General features: G+C 35.5%; 1 protein-coding gene across 9 annotated transcripts in view; it reads right to left on the bottom strand.

The window, feature by feature from the left end:
* EPHA5 (EPH receptor A5) overlaps positions 1 to 23116 on the bottom strand; it is a gene marked incomplete at both ends in the record, with an annotated part of 329203 nt that overhangs the window by 67325 nt on the left and 238762 nt on the right. For 6 of the 9 annotated variants that reach the window (XM_079777090.1, XM_079777092.1, XM_079777094.1 and 3 more), the window contains 2 exons: positions 11151 to 11256; positions 20753 to 20912. In XM_079777090.1, the coding sequence (XP_079633216.1) occupies positions 11151 to 11256; positions 20753 to 20912 (266 nt within the window). The remainder of the gene's footprint in view (positions 1 to 11150; positions 11257 to 20752; positions 20913 to 23116) is intronic. The other 3 variants (XM_079777091.1, XM_079777093.1, XM_079777098.1) reach the window with 1 other exon arrangement.

Genomic DNA, 23116 nt, shown 5'->3' with positions numbered 1-23116 from the left:
GGACAATGGTCAGACCAAATAAAAATATAGAACTTTGATCCCAAATCTGTAGCAGCCAGTCCAGGTAGCCAAACCACAACCTGTGCAGCAATCTTCCCAAATGATTAGGACTTGTCCACTATCCTAGTTCTGTTCTGGCACAACAATATTGTTGAGATACAAAACACTGAATGATGTGTTTATGCTACAGGAAGACACCTTTACTGTACAATCAGTTACCTCCACTCCTAGAAGCCTAATGTTACCATAAACTCCTCCCACTGAACTTTCTCTGACTGGCAGTCATTTCATAGCTGACACAGGTCTATCTGTAAGCCCTCTTAGAGAGAAGTGTATGACTGTCATGACTAACCTGCCTGTGCTTACCAATGTTAGGTTTTAATTTATTTTGAGAGAAGTGGAAAAGAAAAAAGTAAGGGCAGATAAAGTAGCAAAAAGTCATGCTAATTTTGGCAGCTTAAAAATAAAAATATTTTAAGCACAACTCTGAAATAAGATTTATTTTAAATACTCATTTGTCTTGATGAAAGAATAATATTAATTAAAAACATGAGTGGCTCAAAAAAAAAGGAGATTAGTCAAATAAATAAGCCAAATATTTATGTTCTGATTTATTTAGCTCTCTTCATTATGGCTATTGAATATTTTTCCAAAGTTGAATCACATCTATCAACATTATACCTATATAAAGTAGGAAACAAGAATGACTAATGTTTCAATTTAACTACTTCACTCTCAAGTAATTAAAGTAATTGTGGAACTATACTAAAATTATCAAACAAGAATGTGTATTTTGTGAGAAAATATCATGGGAATTGAATTATGAGAACACCTTAAAAGGAGGCTAAATGTTCATTTTTACATCAAACTGTTTAAATTCCATGTAAGTACATTTTTTCTATTATTGTTGGTCTGTATTATTAAAATCATACATTATGATAATTGTCATGTGTTTAAAATTAAATATAATGATAATAAATGTCAACTACCTTAATACATTATATTTGTATATAACATAACAGTGGTTATTATGATTACAATTGCTTTATATAAAACAATGGTGTATAAATGTATATGTATAAGTGTATAATGGTGTATAAATATGTGTTTATATAAAATACTAGAGGCCCAGTGCACGACAGTCGTGCACTCAGTGGGGAAGGGGTCCCTCAGCCCGGCCTGAGCCCTTTCGCAGTCTGGAAGCCCATGGGCAATGTCTGACTGATGGCTTAGGCCCACTCCCTAAGCCACAGTCAGACATCCTTAGCACTGCCTTAGCATTGCCTTAGCGCTTCCGCAAAGGCGGGCTGCTGCACTCGCCAGCCATCAGCCTGGCATGTGGCTGAGTAACGCTCCCCCTGTGGGAGCACACTGACCACTAGGGATAGCTCCTGCATTGTGTGTCTGGCCCCTGGTGGTCAGTGTGCATCATAGCAACCGGTCGTTCCACCGTTGGGTTGATTTGCATATTACCCTTTTATTATATAGGATTTGTAATTGTAACCATATATGTTTTCCCAATAGGAATTTAAAATATTTTTAATTATTTTAAAAATTTAAAATATTTTAATATTTTTAAATTATAACATTTGAATGGATATGATCTTGGTACAAACTAGATTAGAAGAATAGATTTGAGAGCTCAGAAGCAGTATAGATAAAAGAATATCTATATACACAGTATTTAGTATGCTGAAGGTGGAGACCTACAACAATTTTGTCCATTTGTTTCATTTCTCAGCAATGAGTATATTCCCAGTCATGACTCAGGAAACTGATTTTTTGTTGAATAGAGTTCTACCCTTTGGCATAGGGTGATGCTATTGATTTTCTCTGTAGAGCTGGGTATCAAGTTTCTGTGAGAGCCCATGCTATTGTGGTCTCTGAGAGTCCTGGTAAGATTCCCAGAAACCTAGCAGGGTCTTTCTTCACAGCACAGCATCTTGTGGCACGCTAGCCCGCTGCTCTGACTTTCAGATGGGGATCACATTCTTAAAGAAATGGGGCTTCACACAAAAAACATATTTTGCTCTTGTGTTTTTTACCTGCTCTGTGATTAACACTTGAAATCTGAGAGTCCCTAGATTATTTGCTCAAATAATTTTCAGCTTTGCAAATCAATGATATTAACGTGTTTCCATTGCCATAGAGTTTTTCCTTCCAAATATTTGCCTCCATATAACTCCCTGAGTGTTTGATCTGTGAGAAGTCACAGGTGGGATAGTCAATAATGTTGAGTAATTGAGCCAAGAACCCTCTCGGGTTCAGTTTCCTAGGATGGTTTACTTCCCACAGTGAGCAATTAGTTGTTGCAATGCTCCTATTCTTCCTGGCACTGTTCCGCCCTGATCCCCATTTGTCAGTTATTAATAAATTATGAACTGCTCACTAATTATCTTTGATTCAGGGCCTTTGAAGAAAAAAGCATGCAATCATGAGAAAATTGATGGGATAACAACTCTCAGATAGTAAATCAATACACACGCCTGGATTTATTACAGTATTATAAAATCACATCTATTGCTAATTCATAAACCACTGAGAATAGCTTTTGATGAGCTCTTTTCTAAAACCAGTGATTGCTCTTGTGATTACAAATATTTGTCTATAATTATTTTAAAATAAAAGAGTATTACAGTAAAATATGCTCATATAGTATTTTTTATCAAAACCTATCAAGTTTTGAAACTAAATAATCTTAGTTACATTGGAGATGCCAAATATATCAACCTATCCATGATGTTCCTAACTTGAAGAGAATCAGGAGAGGAATACAAATATGTTGAAATACATTATTATTTATAAAAGGCAATGCTGCTTGAGATCACCAGGTGCATCATCACACTGGCATTAGCAAGTCCAGATGTCAAATAAATGATATAAGCTGGTGAAGATTTCTTAACTCTTATGTAATACATCTTTGAAATCATTGCATTTATTTTGTGATTGCACCAAAATGTTCATTTTTCAGGAAGAAAGCAGATTTATAAGGTTAGGTATTCAATTAGGCTTATATTAGAGTTTACTGACATTTTCCTTTTCCAAAATTATTGACATTAATAGAGAAAAATGAGACAAAGCACATGAAATAGTTGATTGATGCACCGTTTATCAATATTTCAATAATTTATGAAATATTCATTCAATTAGGTTTTCTGGGAGAGCCACAGAAGTCTTTGTCCGCTAAGTACTTAACGGTGGCAGAAAAGTGAAGATAGTTACTCAATGTGCTATTTAAGTTGTGGTTGAAAGTGTTAAATCCCATGAAAAATACTGATATATTGTTCTGAGATTTCAGTTGCCAGATAGAATGCTTTGGCTAAGGGAATAGGGAAGATTTTATGATAGGAAGAATGGTTGATGTGGGTTTTGACATGTGGGTAAGGCTTAATATTGACAGTTGAAAGAAAAAGACAGAGTGAGATACCCTTTCCTCATTCTCAGTTCATGTGGACCATCTGAGACTGACCCTATCTCTGGGGTCAAGCGTGAGCTCCGACTGTGCTGCGTCATGCAGTGCAATTTCTCCATCCTCTGCTGAGTTAAGGTCCCAGTGCTAATGATCGATTTAATCTGTGCAGCTGCATATCTGGCTTCTGTCGGAGCCTGTGCCATGTGAGCTCTGAGAGTGAAGGGCAAGAGCTCTACACTAGTGAGCTGGGTTCAACACAGTGACCTTTCCCCCTTCAGAGATGCAACAATTGTCTGCTTTCCTGCTACCTCATGGGCCAGTTCTTCTCAGTCTCCTCTTGCTGATCTTTCTCCCTCATGTTACCTGTCAATATCAAAGTGTCCCAGGGTCTACCTAAATAACCCCATTTTGATTAGTGGCATTAAATACTATATTTATGCCAGAGCATTGTTGAATCATGTGTTTCCAATTACATAGCAGACACTATTTTACCACCTGAGTCTGTAAGTGCCTGTCCTTTGGATATTTTTAAAGCCTCTGCAATGTTTCATCTATATGATCTATAACTCTCTTTTGGATTAAGAGAATTTAAATTTGGCATCTGTCCTATGCAACCAACAGAGTCCATGTCAAAAACATATAATTATCATGCTGGAAAAGTAGTTTGAAGCATATTTTAAAAGAGTCCTGAACTCTAGCTTCACTATTACGTTTATACAGTCATTGGATATTTACTGAGAACTTATCCTATAATCTGATGAGCACATACTTATCAGGGGAGACATATATAAAATAAAGACCTAAAACTTTTTCAATTGGGAATAAAATGTTTTGATAGAGTGCTAAAGTAAAATTAGCTTTGCCCTAGATGGTTTGGCTTAGTGGATAAAGTGTCAGCCTGTGGACTGAAGGGTCCCAGGTTCGATTCTGGCCAAGGGCACATGCCTGGGTTGCAGGCACAATCCCCAGTAGGGGGTGTGCAGGAGGCAGCCAATGGATGATTCTCATCATTGATGTTTCTATCTCTCTCTCCATTCCTCTCTGAAATCAATAAAAATACATTTTTTTAAAGTGAAATTAGCTTTGACAAAATCAGGAATGGTCATGGAGTTGGTGACATTTGATGTGTGTGATTATAGAATAAATACAATTTACCAGGTACAATTTTTATGTGTAAAAACAGAGGGAGAACTCATGAAAATCCAATGTATTTCTTGCTTACTATATTTTACTTACTGACATTAATTTCTAAGAGGTATTTTATTCATATTACTGGTAAGTTTGGAAAGTTTTTAAATGTTAGTACCAATAATTTTAGCTGCAGAGAATCAGCAACTTGGCACATAAGAGTTCAGAGTTTCATCCAAATCACACAGCTGAATAAGAATAAGCCACCCATTGGGAAGTTTTTAATGAAGAGAAGGGTCCTAAAGTCAGAGTTGATTTCAACCCTCAGGCCTTCACTAACTAACTGTATACCATACTCATGCTCCAACAATGTCCCAGAGGGAATAAAAGCCCAGAGATGAAAAGCCCTGCCATCATGGACCTTATATTCTAGTAGGGTCAACACACATAAAAAAACCAACAGAATAAAAACATACAGCTATATAATGGCGATCGGTGTTATGGTGTATAATGGTGACAAGCATTATAAAGACACAAATCGGAGTGAGGGGGTCTGATGAGCCGCAGAAGGAATCACGGGTCATCATAGTAAGTTCAGTTGAGAGGTTGAGAATGAACAGAGATGAAAGAAAGAAGAAGCCATGTGGTTCTCGGGGGCAAGAGAGTGTTAGGTAGCAAGTGGAGCCACTGCAAAAGCCTTAAGACTGGACTATTTTTACAGTGTTCAAGAAACAGCAAGAAGATACTTTTATCAAGTATAAATTGGAGACAGAAGTAGTACTTATAGTGTTGTCAGTTATCACATGCAAAACTCCTGGAAGAGTGCCTCATAGAAGGTATTATGTAACTCATGCTAGAGAATGTTATACTTGGTATTACCAATATTATTATTGTATTACTTCCATTAGGCAAAGGGGCTTCTCTGAAGGTTTTAGAATACTTCAATCTTTAAAAAGTATTCACTTAAGAATGTATGCTTTGATATCAAATGTAGGCAGAACTCTGGCACTTGTGGGAATTAAATAATTGCATTCAAAATGCTAGCATAATTATGTTATGTGGCTCCAAATAAACTTAAAGAAAAGTTAAAAGTCTAGTAGATTTTTCCATCAAGCAATAAGAACAGTGACAGACACATAATAAGAACTCATGTATTTCTTGAGTTAATGAATCAGACTACCATTTTAGTCCAAGGAAATGTGTAACAATGAAGGAAGTGATTCTAATTTAAACTCCTCTTTTTATCCATAGCTACTGTAATTAAGTTTATAAAATTCTGTCCATTTGTTAGACTACTAAATTAATATAGAAACGATTTGAAAAAAAGACATTGTTTTCTTATATCATGTGACTGGGACCTATCTTAGTGTTTGATATGCAGATGATGCTTAATGTTTGCAATGGATGATTGGGGAGACTGGACTCTGTAATTTACAACCTGTTGTACGTTAAGAGACTTGAAAAAACTGCAAAGGTTAAATTTAAATATCATTCTCAATAATAAAAATACCTAATGCAGCATTTTATACAAATAGATTTTTTTTTCTCTAGACTTCTGATACGGCCTCAGTATCTTAAGTTTGATAGGTTAGCCTCCAAGTATAATATCCATTGACCTGTGAATGTGAAAATGTTTTGCCTCAGAAAACTAAGGGACATTTCAAAGGATTGATTTCAATTGTTTCATGTAAGACAAAGGGAAATAGAGTTTAGTAGTTGTATGTCAAGTCACAGTATTTTAATATGATCAGGATAAACAAGAGAAGATCTTTTGCCCAGAAAATAGTTCATCTGTTTTTTACAGGTATTAAACCACTGCTAAAACCAAAGTTATCACCTCAGGAACATCATAGCATGAAAGTCATATATAAATAGCCTTAAAATCATACCCAAGGCCAAACAGCTTCAGGGGATCTTTCCATCTCTTCAGGAATTATAGTTGTGTGTGTTTTTTTTTTTTTTTGGTTTCCAATTTTAAAACTGGCAAACAGCTTTACCTTTCTTGTGTTTATATGCAAAACATATGTAAATATGTGTGGCATGTATGTGTGTAAAGTGTGTGTATCTTTAACCACTGAGAGTACATGTGGAATTAATTGAAATAGAAAAGTAAAGTCTGATATTTCCTTAGTATTTAATTAAATTTGTGAAGATATAGTAAATGAGGGATCAGAAACAGGTATTAAAAATGTATTCTTTAATCTCAGGATGATTATGGTAAGCCAAGTTAAAAAAATAAAGTTTCTGTCTACTGAAAGAGGTTTTCTTTATATTTTCTATACCGAAAAATCCTGATAATTTAAGCTTTATATCTAAGAAGTGTCCAGTAATCTATTTCCAAAATGAAGCCCCCATATAAAATGGGAAAAAATGCCAACTAAATAATATCAGTGATCATTTTCAATGGAAAGAAAAAAAAAGGGGAAGGACACAGTAATAGACTTTTTCAAACATAAACTGGAAGATGGTGAAAATGTCAATCTCTGGTAAAAGCCTGATTGATTAAACAATTTGTACCTATAAAACAGTATATAACAGAAAAAAAAGCCACAAAATTAGGCTATAATAAGAAAGTTATCAATGTGCAATGTCTTTGCCAATAAAAGAGAAAGATTAAAAAACAATTACAACATGCTGTGCATATCAGGAAGTTTCATCTCTATCCACCCCAGAGTAATTAGCTCATAGCTTGCTGAGGCCATGTCAATTGTTCGGTTGTTCTAGGAAAATACCATGTAAAATTAATAAGAAGGAAAGTAAAAAGGAGAGTCTGAACCCTCTGGAAAATGCTCTATGGCAGTAATTTTCAACCTTTTTCATTTCAGGGCACACATAAACGAATTACTAAAATTCTACAGCACACCAAAAAACACATTTTTTTTTTGCCTTGCTGACAAAAATATATATCATTATGATTCATTCAAACTAGACGGTTATTGTTGTGTTGGCTGTTGTCATTTTTTAAAATTTTATTTGACAATCTAAAGGCAAAGAGGTCAATGTCCCTGACTAAATAGTCAGGTATTGCATATTTTAAAAGTTATTGAGGCACTGTGGCACACTAGTTGAAAATCAATGCTCTATGGAATATTTAGCACCTTTAAACAGAAAAATCACACAAATTCTAAAATTGATAGATTCATAAAATGTTATAATTCTTTATTATTTTTAAAATAAGACCTTTTCCTTTGTAAGAGTAATGCTTGTCTGTATTATGTAAAACCATATCTAGGTAAGAAGACTCCAGAATGTTTCTACATAATCAGTTTTATCCTAAGAAGTTTATAAAGTCTCTGTACTTGATTTATTTTTCATCTTTCAATGTATTTTATTTTTGTAATAATTCTTTATTATTGAAAATATTAGATATAACCCCCTTTTTCCCCCCATTTACCCCGCCAGCTCTTTCAATGTATTTTAGAATAAAAGAGTTTTGTTTTTTTCCTTTTTGAAATAGATTAGTGCCATAGTATTCAGTGTGTTATAATCCTCAATTTTTTTCTTTGGTCTGAATAAAAATACAAATTGTCAGTGAATATGGATCTTTAAGATATATTTTCTCCTGAGCCCAAATGATAATATAAATTGTGGATAAATATTACATAAAAGTGATATTCATATTTTTGCAATATATCAAAACTGATTTATCCATATCTTCACTGAAGAGTCAAATAATTTGCAATTAAAAGCCATTTTACCTAGGAGCAAATATCTGGTTTACAAAATATTCAAGAGATTAGAAGTGATAAGAGAGTAAGTTCTAAGTGAGAGAATTGTTCAAATGCTGTTGTGTGTGTGGGTGTGTGTGTGTGCTTTTATCAATCACATTTTGGCACAGAGAGGAGGGAGACACATAAAATTCAATGTCTTTAGACCATTCCTACAACAAACTTTTTTTCCAATAAACTGCTAGTATTCAAAGATAATTTTCCAATTTTTTTTTTTAGGTTTAGGGAACATTCTTCATTTAGTTTTTCTTTTTCTTTCTTTTGTTTGACAAATATTTGCTGAATTAATTCAAGATACTACAAGATAGGTAAGATTTTCTTAGTCCAGGCAAAAATTATGAAATTCATTGCCTTGGATGAAAAGGGAAAAGTCTGTCAAGAATTTTATCATTTAGCTTTTGAATAAGCATATTTATACAATACAAACAAAATTACTTGTCTATGATAAGTAAAATACAATGGCCAAAGATGTTTCTAGCATGTAACCAATCTGCCCTGAAATTCAAGAATATGCATTCAACAAAATGAATAAAACTTTCATTCAAAAAATTTGCTGGTAGAAAAATATAAATCTCAGATTGGTTTTTGGTAAACTTGTTTTCCTTTAAACTGCAAATTCCTAATTTCAACATCATAAGCTGAAATTAATAAAAAAATTCATATGAGTCAACAAACCATAAATTCATAAGGCTTTTGTTTTTAAAAAGTAATATATTTCTGTAAGACAATGCATCTAACATTTTACCTTACCACATCTTGGACTTAGTTATGCTGAAAATTTAATTTTGTGTCTTTGGTGTAGATGTAATCATACTAAAATTTAGTAATCATACTAAAATTTAGTTATTCTTATACAAGAAACTCAGGTATTACATATGGAATTTCTGTGTATGTGTATGCTAAGCTATATTCAGTTACCAAATAATAGTTTGTGTAATGCTATAAATATGACAAAACAAATTGCTTTTAAGTCATATATATGAACAAAAGTGGCTTATTCACATACAGATAAGAAGAATCCATATACCTGTATGTCATCAATAAATTTACATTAACATTACTTAGGTTAAATAAATATAGTGTGCGAATACTACAATAAAATATTTGTTATATTTGATTTGTCTTTTAATAAACCCACAAGCACACAAATTTATTGGCTTCTAGACCTTGCTTCATTCTTCCTATTTTACTAATTTCTCCTAAGTGTGGGCCCAACAAACAAAATACCTTCTTCTGATCCCAATTCCCTAGATATAAGTAATGCTTCTGGAGTTATTGGAAGGGAAGAAACAACTCACCTCTCAGTCAGAAGTAAATAAATCATATTACAAACGAGCTCTGCAAAAGTATCCCAATTATCTACCCTTTGGGGGTAGAAAAGATACATTATCACATGGTAGTTTTCTTAGTAATTACAATTTACTCAACTTAGTGATCTTATTTGATCAAAATCTAAGCTAAGTTTTTAAGACAAGACTGGTGGAATTAGCTCATCTTCCAGAAATCTGGAACAAAGGTAGAGAATTCTCCCCAGGTTTAGAGAGAAGAGATCAGTGGGCACTAGATCCCCAGCTTTCTTCCTGGAAAGGGCTAGCTGACATCACAGAACACACACAGCTTCCCAGAGATTTTCTAAAAAGGTACTGCTGTTATATTAACATTAAAAGTAAGCAATGGATTCCTACATATATTCTTAAGAAAAGCCTGAGCACTCTTACTGGTAAGTGACAAGAACTAGAAGAAACAGAATTTTCAGGTACAAAGAGAAAGGGTGTTCAAAGGAAGTAACTAGTTTATGAAAATAAATTGTTACTACTGCAATTTATGGATATAGTCATAATTCTTTTTAAAATAGTGTATTGAAAGGTGCCTAATTCTGCATATTTATGACTTGAATAAGTGCTGAAGACCAAAAGTAAATGACTAGAACAGTAACAAAATCAATATGAATATTGATTTCCTGACTTTTTGGGGGGGCCTTATAGTACATTTCACATATATGGGCAGGTTTAAGTATTTCCATGAAGACTTTCATCAAGTTTTCTATAATATTCTAACACCAAAACATTTTCAAATCAAAGCTCTCATTACTAAATATCCCTTTTAACAATGGCCTAGATTAAACATTTAAATATGTTTGTTGTTGAATAGAGTACAGTCATGTTTCTATTTGTCTATTTAATTATTTATATGTATTTTAGGAAAGTTTTTATTTGGGATCTACCTATTTTATTTTTCTTCAAAATAAAATATGTATATATATGATACAAATATTAATGTTTCTATTGACAAAACATTCAATAAAATTTGCTTTGAATCCATATATACTATGATTGATGTATTCAGGTTGAAATCACTCAGAATCTGAAAATAAAAGCAGGCATTACAAGGACTGGTTATTTCACAAAACACTTGTTTGCCCAAGTGTCTGCTTTGTATCCATCACCCTGTTAGGCCAGAATGCTGGCTAACTTGAATTATTAGTCCCATTCCTCTCAACCTACTAGGCACAGACACAGTCTATCCCAAATGCTAAAACTGAAGCAGGCAACCATAAATACTTCTGAGAGGAAACAAATGTCAGATTAAAAAAACAACAACAACTCTATCAAAGATATGGTTCTATAAATGGCAAAATAAACAATAAGTTAATACTATTCTTGTGAAGAAAGCATACCTGACAAAGATAAACTGTGTGCTTAAAACTTAGCACTCACAGGGACAAGGTAAGGCTTAAGAAATACATCAGACATTGAGGTTGTCTACTGATAAATGTGTTGCTTGCCTGGTTTACTTTGGGATGTGCTTAATAGACAAATGGTCAGATTGAGGTAGGGCAGACATCAGCTGCAAAAGTTGAGAATCACAGCTTCATCACTTACCTTCCACTGAGGAGGAAGCCCATAACCACTGCCAACAAAATGACTCCCACTGTCACAGACACAGCAATTATAGGAATCTGGCTTTGATCGCTGGATGCTGCAACTGCTGATAGAAGACAGAAAATGGAGTTTATGGTTAATGTCATCATAGGCATTCAAATAAAAACTACTTAATGGTCAGTATGCATGGTTTAAGCAATTCACCCACACTAGGCTGGGATTTCCCTCTAATATCTCTTCTCAAAAGTGTGTAATTAAAAAAAAAAATCTTGAGGGGAAAATATTTGCTCTCCAAATGGAAATCTGAAAGAATCACTAAATCACTGATCATTTCCTTGTCATCATAGAAAAAATGAGTGTAATTGTTTGCACAGTAGTTATCTAGGGATCTTTGGTTTGCATGATAAATGGGACTTAGCCCTTGATTTCAAACAACTTAATCTAAATAGGAGGTGCTAAGTCTATGAGATCTGACATGCTTAGGATTTGCATGTGGCTGTTCTCTAGAAAAACGAAAAAGTATCGTTACCTTAGACAGAACTTTTTCACATAGACATAGGATGACGTCCAAAATGATGTGATTATGACATCACTGAAGTTAAATGTAATATCATTATTCTGGATATAATTTTAGACACCATGGTTTGAAGCAGAATATGATCAGAAAGTATATTTTGTAAGTAGGACCACTTTTTTGAAAACAAAATCAAAGCAGACTTTTAGTACTTTAACTCAGCAGTAAGATTAGATTTGTTTACTTTGTTTTTTTATTTAAAATACATGGATTTAGATGACATATTTTATATTTTAACAATACAATTACAATTAAAAAGGAATATAGACATAATTAGAAAATTATATCTCAACTAGAGACCCAGTGCACGAAATTCGTGCATGGGGGTGTGTCCCTCAGCCTAGCCTGCACCCTCTCCAATCTGAGACCCCTACCAGGATTGGGCCTAAACGGGCAGTCGGACATCCCTCTCACAATCCAGGACTGCTGGTTCCTAACTGCTCGCCTGCCTGCCTTCCTGATTGCCCCTAACTGCTTCTGCCTGCCAGCCTGATCACCCCCTAACCACTCCCCTGCCAGCCTGATTGATGCCTAATTGCTCCCCAGCCAGCCCGATTGCCCCTAACTGCCCTCCCCTGCCTGCCTGGTCACCTCTAACTGCTCTCCCCTGCCAACCTGGTCACTCCCAACTGCCCTCCCTTGCCAGCCTCATCGTTCCTAACTGCTCTCCCCTGCTGGTCTGGTCTCCCCGCAACTGCCCTCCCCTGTAGGCCTGGGTACCCCCAGACTGCCCTCCCCTGCAGGCCTGATCCCTCCAACTGCCCTCCCATTCAGGCCTGGTCACCCATAACTTCCCTCCCCTGCAGGCCTAGTCCCCGCCAACTGCTCTCCCTTGCAGGCCCTGGGTCCCTCCAACTGCCCTTCCCTGCAGGCTTGGTCATCCCCAACTTCCCTCCTCTGCCGGCCTGGTCACCCCTAACTGCCCTCCCTTGCAGGCTTGATTACCCCCAACTACCCTCCCTTGCAGACCTGTTCCCTCCCAACTGCCCTCCCCTTCTGGCCATCTTGTGGTGGCCATCTTGTGTCCACATGGGGGCAGCCATCTTTGACCACATGGGGGCAGCCATCTTGTGTGTTGGAGTGACAGTCAATTTGCATATTACTCTTTTATTAGATAGGATAATCAAGAAAAGTTTCTTTGCCCTGATAACTAAATCCAATTAAAATAAGTAACATAAATTTTACTGATGTTCTTAGGAAACAGTCAATAGGATACCTAGCATGCATATCCTATCTATGCCGTCAGGGGAAGGCAATTAGGGGCAATCAGGTTGGCAGGGGAGCAGTTAGGCATCAATCAGGATGGGAGGGGAGTGGTTAGGGGGTGATCAGGCTGGCAGGCAGAAGCAGTTAGGGGCAATCAGGAAGGCCGACAGGCAAGCAGTTGGGAGCCAGCAGTCCTGGATCGTGAGAGGGATGTCCAACTGCCCATTTAGGCCTGATTCTATCAAGATCGGACCTAAACCGGTAGTCGGACATCTCTTGAGGGGTCCCAGATTGGAGAGGGTGGAGGCTGGGCTGAGGGACAACCCCCCCCCCCATGCACGAATTTTGTGCACCGGGCCTCTAGTAGTTTAATGACAATGGTTCTGATAAATTGAGAGTGAGGCATTAGTTCACCTCCAATATAACAAATCCTAAGTTATCAAAACTAATACCAACCCTACTTCCCATGTTTCATTGTTTTCAATCCTTTCTCAAATCTTGGCCCAGATCTTGGCCCCAGATAAGTGTTGGACATCTAAACACTTCCCTTTCTATTCCTGTCACCTGTTCCTTAATTCTTTCTAACCAAAATTGACTGACTCTCTTGAGGGTGGTGGAGGAAGAAAAAGAAGTAAAACTAGTGGAGTTACTGAAACACCCAACTGGGTAGGGTAGGAAGGGAGCTTGTGGGAGACATAAGCTTTAAAATGTTGTTAAGACAGACAGCTTGCAGATAACCAATCACAAAATAGTAAGGCATGGAAACCAATCCCAAGATGTTGCTAAGGCAAAATTCTTTGAAAGGACTAATCAGGAACTAACAAGCAGATATTCAAAAAAAGTGTGCGCACTTCCTCTCTCCCTTCCAGCCGGTAGGTTAATGGCTGGAGGTGCACTCCCTCTCCAGTGGCTTATGTCCATGTGGGACTCTACACATGGATTAACAGACTTTAATTTGCATGGATGCTCCCAATAAAATTTGCTTCCACTAACTGTTTTTGCCCCCGACTTCATTATTCTACTTCTTGAGACAAGGAACTCAGACCCAACACCCTACATTTTGGTTTCATAATTTGGAAGTTCCAGTGAGATTTTGGTTTCACTCTGACCATCTTCTTGCACTGATCTATACTTTCAATCCTTTCAGACCAGCCTTTAGGGTTCAATATCATCAACAGCTGGTTGATAGATAAGAAAAACTATTATTTACAACCTAAATCTACGATCTTATTCAACCTCTTCTTGGATGATAATAGTTGCAATTTAATGAATCTTTACTCTGTTTTCTCCTACTCCTTGATACTGAGATCTGGAGTAGGGATTTTAATACTGATAAACAGTATAAATAGTGTAGGGCAAAGATAGCCCACTATCACTAATAGTCTTTCCTAAGATTTGCTTTATATTCTCTAAATTCAGATTACTTAAACCATTGCTTTTTATCAGTTTTAACTTTCTTTTTGGCAGGAGCACTATTTCTGGAGAAAACCATGCAGACTTGGCCTATAAAAATTACTTGGATTGGACTCCAACTGCTGCTCCAACACTTTTTTTTTCCAAAAAATTTTTTTATTGATTAAGGTATTACATATGTGTCGATATCCCCCCATTCCAATGCTTTTGAGTCCTATTAATGTTCTAACAAAATCATCTCCATAATGAGTCTTCCTCTTTTTCTCAGCACACCAATCCAGTCCTACCTACTCTATATTAGTGATGCTAAACTTTTTAGAAATAAAATAGAGTCAATTTCACACTCCATTGTTAAATATAATTGCATAACCTTTTGTTTTACCTAACTCCACTGTTAGAGCCCTTCCTATCTCTCCCAAGATGTTGCCATCAGTTAGGCCCACTTTTAATCTTTTTGAGGAAACTCCATGCTGTTTTCCTCAGTGGCTGTATCAGTCTGCATTCCTGCTCACAGTGTACTAAGATTACCTTTTTTTCCACATCCTCACCAGCACTTTTCTTTGTTGATTTATTTATTGATTCGTATTAAATAACAATGTTGTTGTTTTTTAAATCATTGTATGTCATGATTGGGAACTGTAAAGTAGCATATGTAGAAAACTCACATTATTTCCCCTCACTTTGCTTCTCACACTCCTGGCTACAAACCCATATTACATAGATAGTCTCTAGATTTTAGCTATATTTTTAAGCAGTTAAAATTGAAGGTGAGAGGTTTTGTTAGAGCCAGATTATAAGAGCTCTGGAAGGATAGGCTAATAATTTGGAATCTGTTTCCTATTGCAATAAGTATCTATTAATTTTCTTAATCAGAATAACATTATCAAAGTTACCATATTTTTATAATGAGTACATAAGACATAGTGGGACAATTTAAAACAGCATGGCAAGCATATAAAAACATGAAAAGTTGTTGAACTTACTAACCATCAGAAAAATTCAGATTTAAACCATAATAAAATATCACTACCCACCTGTCCAATATGAATTTAAATAAAAGAAGGAAGGTAATAATAACAACACCAAATGCTGATGAAGATGTGGAGAAATTGATCACTCATTCATTGCTGTTGGGAGTGTAAAATGATACAGCCATGCTGGAAAATAATCTGGCATTTTCTTACATCCTCTCTAATAAAATGGTAATATGCAAATTAACCATCACTCCGCTACATAAGCCACGCCCACCAGCCAATCAGGGCGAGTATGCAAATTAACCCCAATCCAAGATGGCTACAGCCACAGAGAGCAAGGTTTCCCAGGTAACAGAGGAAGCCAAGCTTTCCGTAGCCATTGCAGGCCTAAGCCTCCACTCAAGCTACAAAGTTTCAATTATAGAAGGTAAACAAATTCAAACAAATGGCGGCAGAATGGAGCTTGAGAGAGCAGGCCAGGGTTGCCGGCGGCAACAGGGGAAGCAAAGCTTTCCGCACACCCTGGCTGGGCTCACCCGCTTAAGGCTACAAAGTTTCAATTGTAGAAGGTGAATTAACTGCCACAGAAATGGCTGCCGGAGCCCCAGGCTTGGCTCTGCTCCAGGCTACAAAGTTTCAATTGTAGAAGGAAAATAAATTCCAGATACCAGGGCCTCTGCTTGGGTTGCCAGGGGGCGTGGCCAGCCTGCAAAGCACCACAGGCCCCTTGCTCAGGCTGCCCCACACCCCAAGGGAACCCCCACCCTTATCTGTGACACCCTTCAGGGCAAACCAGCTGGCCCCCACCCGTGCACCAGGCCTCTATTCTATCTAATAAAAGAGTAATATACAGATTGATCATCACTGCAACACACAATATAGCTGCCCCCATGTGGTCAAAAATCCTGCCCCCATGTGGACACAAGATGGCCACCACAAGATGGCCAGCAGGAGAGGGCAGTTTGGGAGGCACCCGGCCTGCAAGGGAGGGCAGTTGTGAGGGACCAGGCTTGCAAGGGAGGGAAGTTGGAGGTGATCAACCCTGCAGGAGAGGGCAGTTAGGGGTGACCAGGCTGGCAGAGGAGGGAAGTTGGGGGCAAACAGGCTGGCAGGGGAGCAGTTAAGCATCAACCAGGCTGGCAGTGAAGTGGTTAGGGGGTGATCAGGCTGGCAGGCAGAAGCGGTTAGGGGCAATCAGGAAGGCAGGCAGGCAAGCAGTTGGGAGCCAGCAGTCCTGGATTGTGAGAGGGATGTCCGACTGCCCGTTTAGGCCCGATCCCATCAGGATCGGGCCTAAACGGGCAGTCGGACATCCCTCCAGGAGTCCCAGATTGGAGAGGGTACAGGCTGGGCTGAGGGACAACCCCCCGCCATGCAGGAATTTCGTGCACTGGGCTTCTAGTATTAAATAAGCAATTACCTCATGATACAAGAATTGTACTCGTAGTTATTTATCCCAGGGAAATGAAAACTTAGGTTGACTCAAAAATATGTACCTGAATGTTCATTGCATCTTTATTTATAATAGCAAAAACTGGAATCAGTTCAGATGTCCTTCAACATGTGAATGGCTAAACAAACGGGTATATACACATCAGGAAATACTACTCAATGATAAAAAGAAAAAACTTGATATATTCAACAATTTGGATGAATCTCTATACTGAGTGAAAAAACCCAATTCTAAACTAAAAGTTGACATACTAGTTGACTCAAATAATAAAATATTTTGAAATGTCAAAATTTTAGGATGCATGTTTAGACATCAGTGGTTGCCAAGGATTAGTTATGGAATAGGAATTTTCACCAAAGGAAGTGGATGTGATTATAGAAAGGCAAAAGGAGGGATCCTGTGATTTTGTTACTATTCAGTATCTTGACTGAGATGATAAATACACAGACCTACACAACTGACCAAATTATATAGAACTTAACACACACACACACACACACACACACACACACACACACACACACGATAACCAGGAAATGTAAGATTGATGAATTCCATCGATGTCAAGTATCCTTATTGTGATATGATACTATAGTTTTGCAAAATATTTCCATTGGGGGAAACAGGAAAGTATACAAGTGTTCTCTCTGTATTGTTGCTTACAACGGCATGTGAATCTACAATTATCTCAATAAAAAACAGAATAGCATTATTCCAGGAGTTGAATTATACAGATTTGAATCAAAGTAGTTGGATGAAAGTAAGTAATGCATTGGGGGAGAAATTATAAAAGAAACATAAAGGTATTTCTTGGACAGTAGGAATTAAGACAGATTCAGTGATACTATTAAAATTATAAAATGATTTGTATAAAAAAAAGTACAGAAAAAGACCTAACTAGTTTTGGCTTGATGGTTTCATTTATGTTACATTTATTTGTTAGTGTTTTTCTCATTACTTGTTAGGAATAAGAATAATTTAAAGGGTCAATTTTAAATATATTATTTATATCCAAAACAAAATTAAAGTGGATATTCTTTCTAAGATAAATATTTTTTGCATTCCTATTTTCACTAATATTTGCATTTGATATTAGGTCTATATTTGTGGCATCCAAGATAATGTAGATGAAAATAAAGCCCTTCAATTTTATGACTGAAGTATAATATAAATGAATAAATAAATTTTAAAAATTAAACAAACCAATAATATGATGTGTCAATGTATCATTACTATGCATCATTATTCTAAGTTGAGTAACCAATTAGAAAGTTCTTTTTGAAGTTTATGTGCAAAGCAATTATTTTAAGATAATTTTCTTTCCTAACATACCTGAATAAGCTAGACTTTCCTTAGTAACAGTGATTCATGAAAGCCAGTATTCTTGTCACCCATCAAAAGAAAATTGTTGATGATGGTATTAGAAAACATGAAAATACATTTAACATACCATAATTCTTGCATTCTAGTATTTTCATACTCTTATAAAAAGAATATATGTATGTGAAGTACTAAATTATGATATTAAATAAATAGTTGCTCAATAAATAATTCAAGTGATTGCACAAATTACTACACAAATAATTGTCAAATGATTGTCATATAACAGAAATCTTACAGAAGTTCTGAAAAGGAAGGATTATTTTAATGATCACCATTTTTCTTTTTTAACTCCCTATTTGACTACAAGCCTCAAGAAAGGAGTGATTGGTTGTTCCTTAAAGTTGAGTCACTTGCAGTGCCCACAGTGAAAATCTTTTGATGTGTAGAATAAAATAAAATAAATAATAAACAAAATTAGTATTCTAAAATGGTTTTGTAACAAATATTCCATCCTTTAGAAGTAAATAGACTGCATTCTTAGTCTCTGGAGAGAAGTTTCCAGGTGTTACTTTTGATGATTTCTCCAGAGCCTAACAAAGACTTATCTTTGATAGGTGCTCAATACATCCTTGTTGAATTATATCCAAAAAAGAGTCTACATAAAGTTCAAAGGGGGGTGGTATGCAATAGGTACATTGTACAAAGAAAAAATCTTTTTTAAAATGTTTGCAAATATATGTACATATATTCAAGTAAAAATAAAATTCCACATTAATAGCTAGGAGGCAGAACAGCCCTGAAATATTTTTAGTATCTATTAATAACACTAAAGTCAACTTTTGTAGTAATAATTATTTGACTGATTTTTTTTCTCTAGAAATTATGTAGAAAATGACAAAAAGTAGACAGGCTTATGTGAGCATTTTTAAAAGTATATGGAAAATGACCTCATATTAGTTCTCTCAGTTCTCAGATTGATGAATTTTGGCATAACCAGAATTTACTCTTTAATTAAAAAAAAAAATTAGGGCCTTAGCTGGTTTGGCTCAGTGGATAGAGTGTTGGCCTATCGACTGAAGGGTCCTGGGTTCAATTCTGGTCAAGGGCACAAGCCCGGGTTGTGGGCTCGATCCCCAGTAGGGGATTTGTAGGAAGCAGCCAATCAATGAGTTTCACCATTGATGTTTCTATCTCTCTCTCCCTCTTCCTGCCTCTCTGAAATCAATAAAAATAAAAATATGTATTTTTAAAAGTAAGGAAAGGTATATTAAAAGGTCTGGGGAAAAAGTTGCTGAATATTCCAACATCCTAAAACTAAGTAGAATTTTGTAATTTTTTTAAAACTGGATCTTCCATTTGCATTGTTATCAATGCACTCAAGAATATTGCGAGGTACTGGTTGGTGATACTATTCCCAGAATTGGTAAACTACATATGCAGTACTAATGATACCAAACCAGAAATAAGGCCTATTAGCGTGCCCAGCTTTTATAACAAGACTTTTGTCATAAATCCAGTTTAGGATTTAAGGTGTGAGATTGAATAATCAAAATATTGCCAATATTATAATGATTTTGTGACTAATTTATTCTTTATTTAAGGAACTTTGATGAATAGCATTAAATGTTCAAATTTCATTAGCTTCAATTAAACTTCACACATAGACTTTTCTTTGCACAGAAAATATAATTTATCATTGTTCCTAGGGTATCCTAAACTGTATTATAAAATTAAGTAATACTTTTTTTAAAAAGCTACTTTTTATATAATAAAAATTATTGTTTAGGTAATTCAGTTAAACATGCTTTAAACAAGTATATATATTTTGAAAGATCTGCATTTTATCGTTTTATTGAAATTTTAATTTAATTATGTTTCTAATCATTGCAAAGTAAATCTCAGAAGTAAGCTCTCATTTTGTTGGTTTTCAAAAGGAGAAAAAAATGTATTTTATTTTCTCTATTTTTAAAATTACTAATTCTTACAAAGCCTGGCTTTTTAAAGTGTGTATAATGACATGTATTATAAACAAATCTTCTTCTAGTCTGGTTTTAACATGTACTTTAAGACAAGTAAGTAATCTAAATATTTTGTTTGACATTAAAGAGGAGAAAGTTATGTGCTATTTTATGGGGGGGGTGGGGGGGGAGTTGGCATAAGAAAGGTTTTCCAGTAATAGACCCTCTACTCAGCGATACTTCCAGAGATTTTGATTTTTTTAAAACCATCAGACTGGTTCCTAAGACCACCATTTTCTTGCCAAAATCAATACTCAGGAAAGCTCCCTGTGGAGTTTTCATAGAAAGACTAAGCCTGGTAGCACCGTTCAATAAACCAACTAAAAAGTAAACGGCAATAATTCAATAAAGTATGGAAGCAGTGGGAAGGAAGTCTTTAAAAGCAAGGGTGAAACATTTCTTAAGGATGTCCTCATGTTTCACCTCCCCATAGAATTAATTGGATGAGGCGTGAGGACCGGCGTGTTAACCCGCTAACCTACCATCGCAGCATCCAGAGGCTCCCCACCAGAAAGGGTCATGCCTGGGAGGCGGAGAAGGAGCGGGAGGCTGACAGCATGCCCAGGGAGAGTATTGATCCACTGACTCTCTTCTGGTAACCATTACAGAGACATGAGTTGACAGTAATTAAAATGACTTACACACTGGGATGGTTTCAAACTCAAATCTTCGACTGAAGACCCCGTAGCCTGCTGCGGTGCGTGCTCGAATTTGGAAGACATACACTGAAGCTGGTTTCAAGCCCTCTGCAGTCATAGTCGTCTCTTTCGATTTGATGATTGTGTAGCTGGTCTCTTGGTCCTAGGATTACACATGTACATTCAATAAAAATAAAAAAAGTCAACATATGAATTACTAATGACAGCAAAACTTAGAGTCATAGATAGGAAGACACATCAGAAACAAATTTGCTGTTAGTATAGATATAATGTTGTAGAAAAAAAAACCCACCTACACATACTAGCTGTGCTATTTATGGTGCTGTCTAGAACTCAATGATGGTGGGTGACATGTCACCATATCTGCCTTTGGCAGAAATAAACCTGCATACTTTTAAAACACAACTTACAGGAGGTAAATGATCTTACAGACTATTTTAGTATTGTTATTTGTGTGCTTGTTTCTCTCAGAATGTTTTATTGGAGCACATCTAACATGCTGACTGTTCATAGAAGTAGGAGACAGTGCTTCATACACTATCTGCTAAGACTTATGCTTTATATCTTTAGTGAATTTGATTTCTGATCATATTTAGGGCTTGGGAGAGGCAATGTCTGCTTCACTAGAGAACTTTCATTTTAATTTGCTAAGTCTAAACAAAGAATATTTAAAAATACATAAAAGCAAAACAGTTTCATTTTTTAAAACTTTCTATTTTTTTCACTTTTACTTAAACCTTTTTAAAAAAATTATTTGTTTGGGTGTGTAGTAAATGGAGACAGTGAAAACAATTACTGGAGAGATAGTTTGGAAACTGAAACAAAGAGGAACTGTTCTAAATTTGATTGTTAACAAAAGTCTAGACTAACACCTGTAACCCCTCACATGGCTGAAGTTACTATGCTGAATATAAAATCTTAGACCTATAAATATTTTAAACGCAAAGTCCCCGTTTTAAACTTTCTCTTTTATTTTATTTTTCTGTGTGAATTCATGGTTAACCTTGTTTTTTTTCCTTAAGGTATTTCTACATGTATTACATTTCTGATAGATATTAAAGGACACATAAAGATAAATAATGGTCAGAGATGTTTTTTCCTCCTTTTTAAGATTTGGTCTTTAATTACAATGACTTGGTTGATGACTGTAAACGATCATTTCCAAAATACTCCAGGAAAGTTGGTCTTTACAAATAGAAACGTGTATTAACTTTAAAAAAGATTTAATGGGAATAATATGTAAATGATTTTTCTCCTAAGAGAAAAACAAAAATATAACATTTACTTCTCCAGCACTCTAATAGGGAAAATGATTATTATTTAATCTTCATAATGTATTAAAATCCAAAACAAATGCAAACCACAGTCCTTCTTCCATGAAGTTTACAATCAATAGCAGCACACTATGACCATTATTTTCCTGAGAACACTGAAATTACCTGCTAAAATACAGCAAGTCCATTCTTACTTTTATCTTCAGTTTCCTTCACTGTTAAAACTGGGGTAGAGAATTGGTGCCTGGATATCCTCAAAGAGATGTTGTAAGAATGAAATAGGTAATGTGTGTGTAAACACTAAACTGTAAAATATGTGTTTTAATTGTCATAATTATTATTTTAATGTTTTAAATAATTTGACATATCCGTCAACTTCTATCCATATTCTATACTACCACCAATAAAATCTAAAATATACAACCTCATAAACCTCCTTCTTTCATAGCAGTTTTATCATTCCTCATTTAATATGATCAAACATGTAAATTTATCTTAGGGTTAAATACTGTATATCCAAACTTCTCTCCAAATCAGTATGGTCTCATTTCTAATCCAAATAGGTTTTCTGATTCACTCCATGCAAACAATTGATCTTCATGTGTTTTTTTTTTAATACATAGATTAATTTAAGTGCCTAATCTTTAAAGTGTTCAGGAAAAAAAATTTAGAGTTTTGCAAAGGATTTAAAGTAGATAATTAAATACTATAAAATTTGACTAATTTCAGTAATTTTCTTCACTCAAACATTTACTGATCTTCTCTCATCTACCCTAATACCCCTTCTAAATGCTAAGAATACAGCAGTGGAAAAGCGGACTCTCTTTTAAAAGAGGCAAATAGCTTCTATAAGCTATTGTGTTTACTGATGTTCTGAGTATGCTCAAGATTGTGACTGAATATGCAAGACTTTCTCGATGCTATTATACTTCCCAGTTTGTGAATGAAGCAGTAATTTTCAGTGAGAAATGATATAATATCTGTTTGTCATTATTTGCAATTAGTTTAAAGAGAATTTAAGTTGGTGAAAAACAATCTAGACAAAACTACAGTTAGGATTCTGATATATTTG

The sequence above is a fragment of the Cnephaeus nilssonii genome (assembly GCF_951640355.1).
Source record: "Cnephaeus nilssonii genome assembly, chromosome: 1".
In the NCBI taxonomy this organism is placed as follows: Eukaryota; Metazoa; Chordata; class Mammalia; order Chiroptera; family Vespertilionidae; genus Cnephaeus; species Cnephaeus nilssonii.
This window is presented reverse-complemented; position numbering and strand designations above follow the sequence as displayed.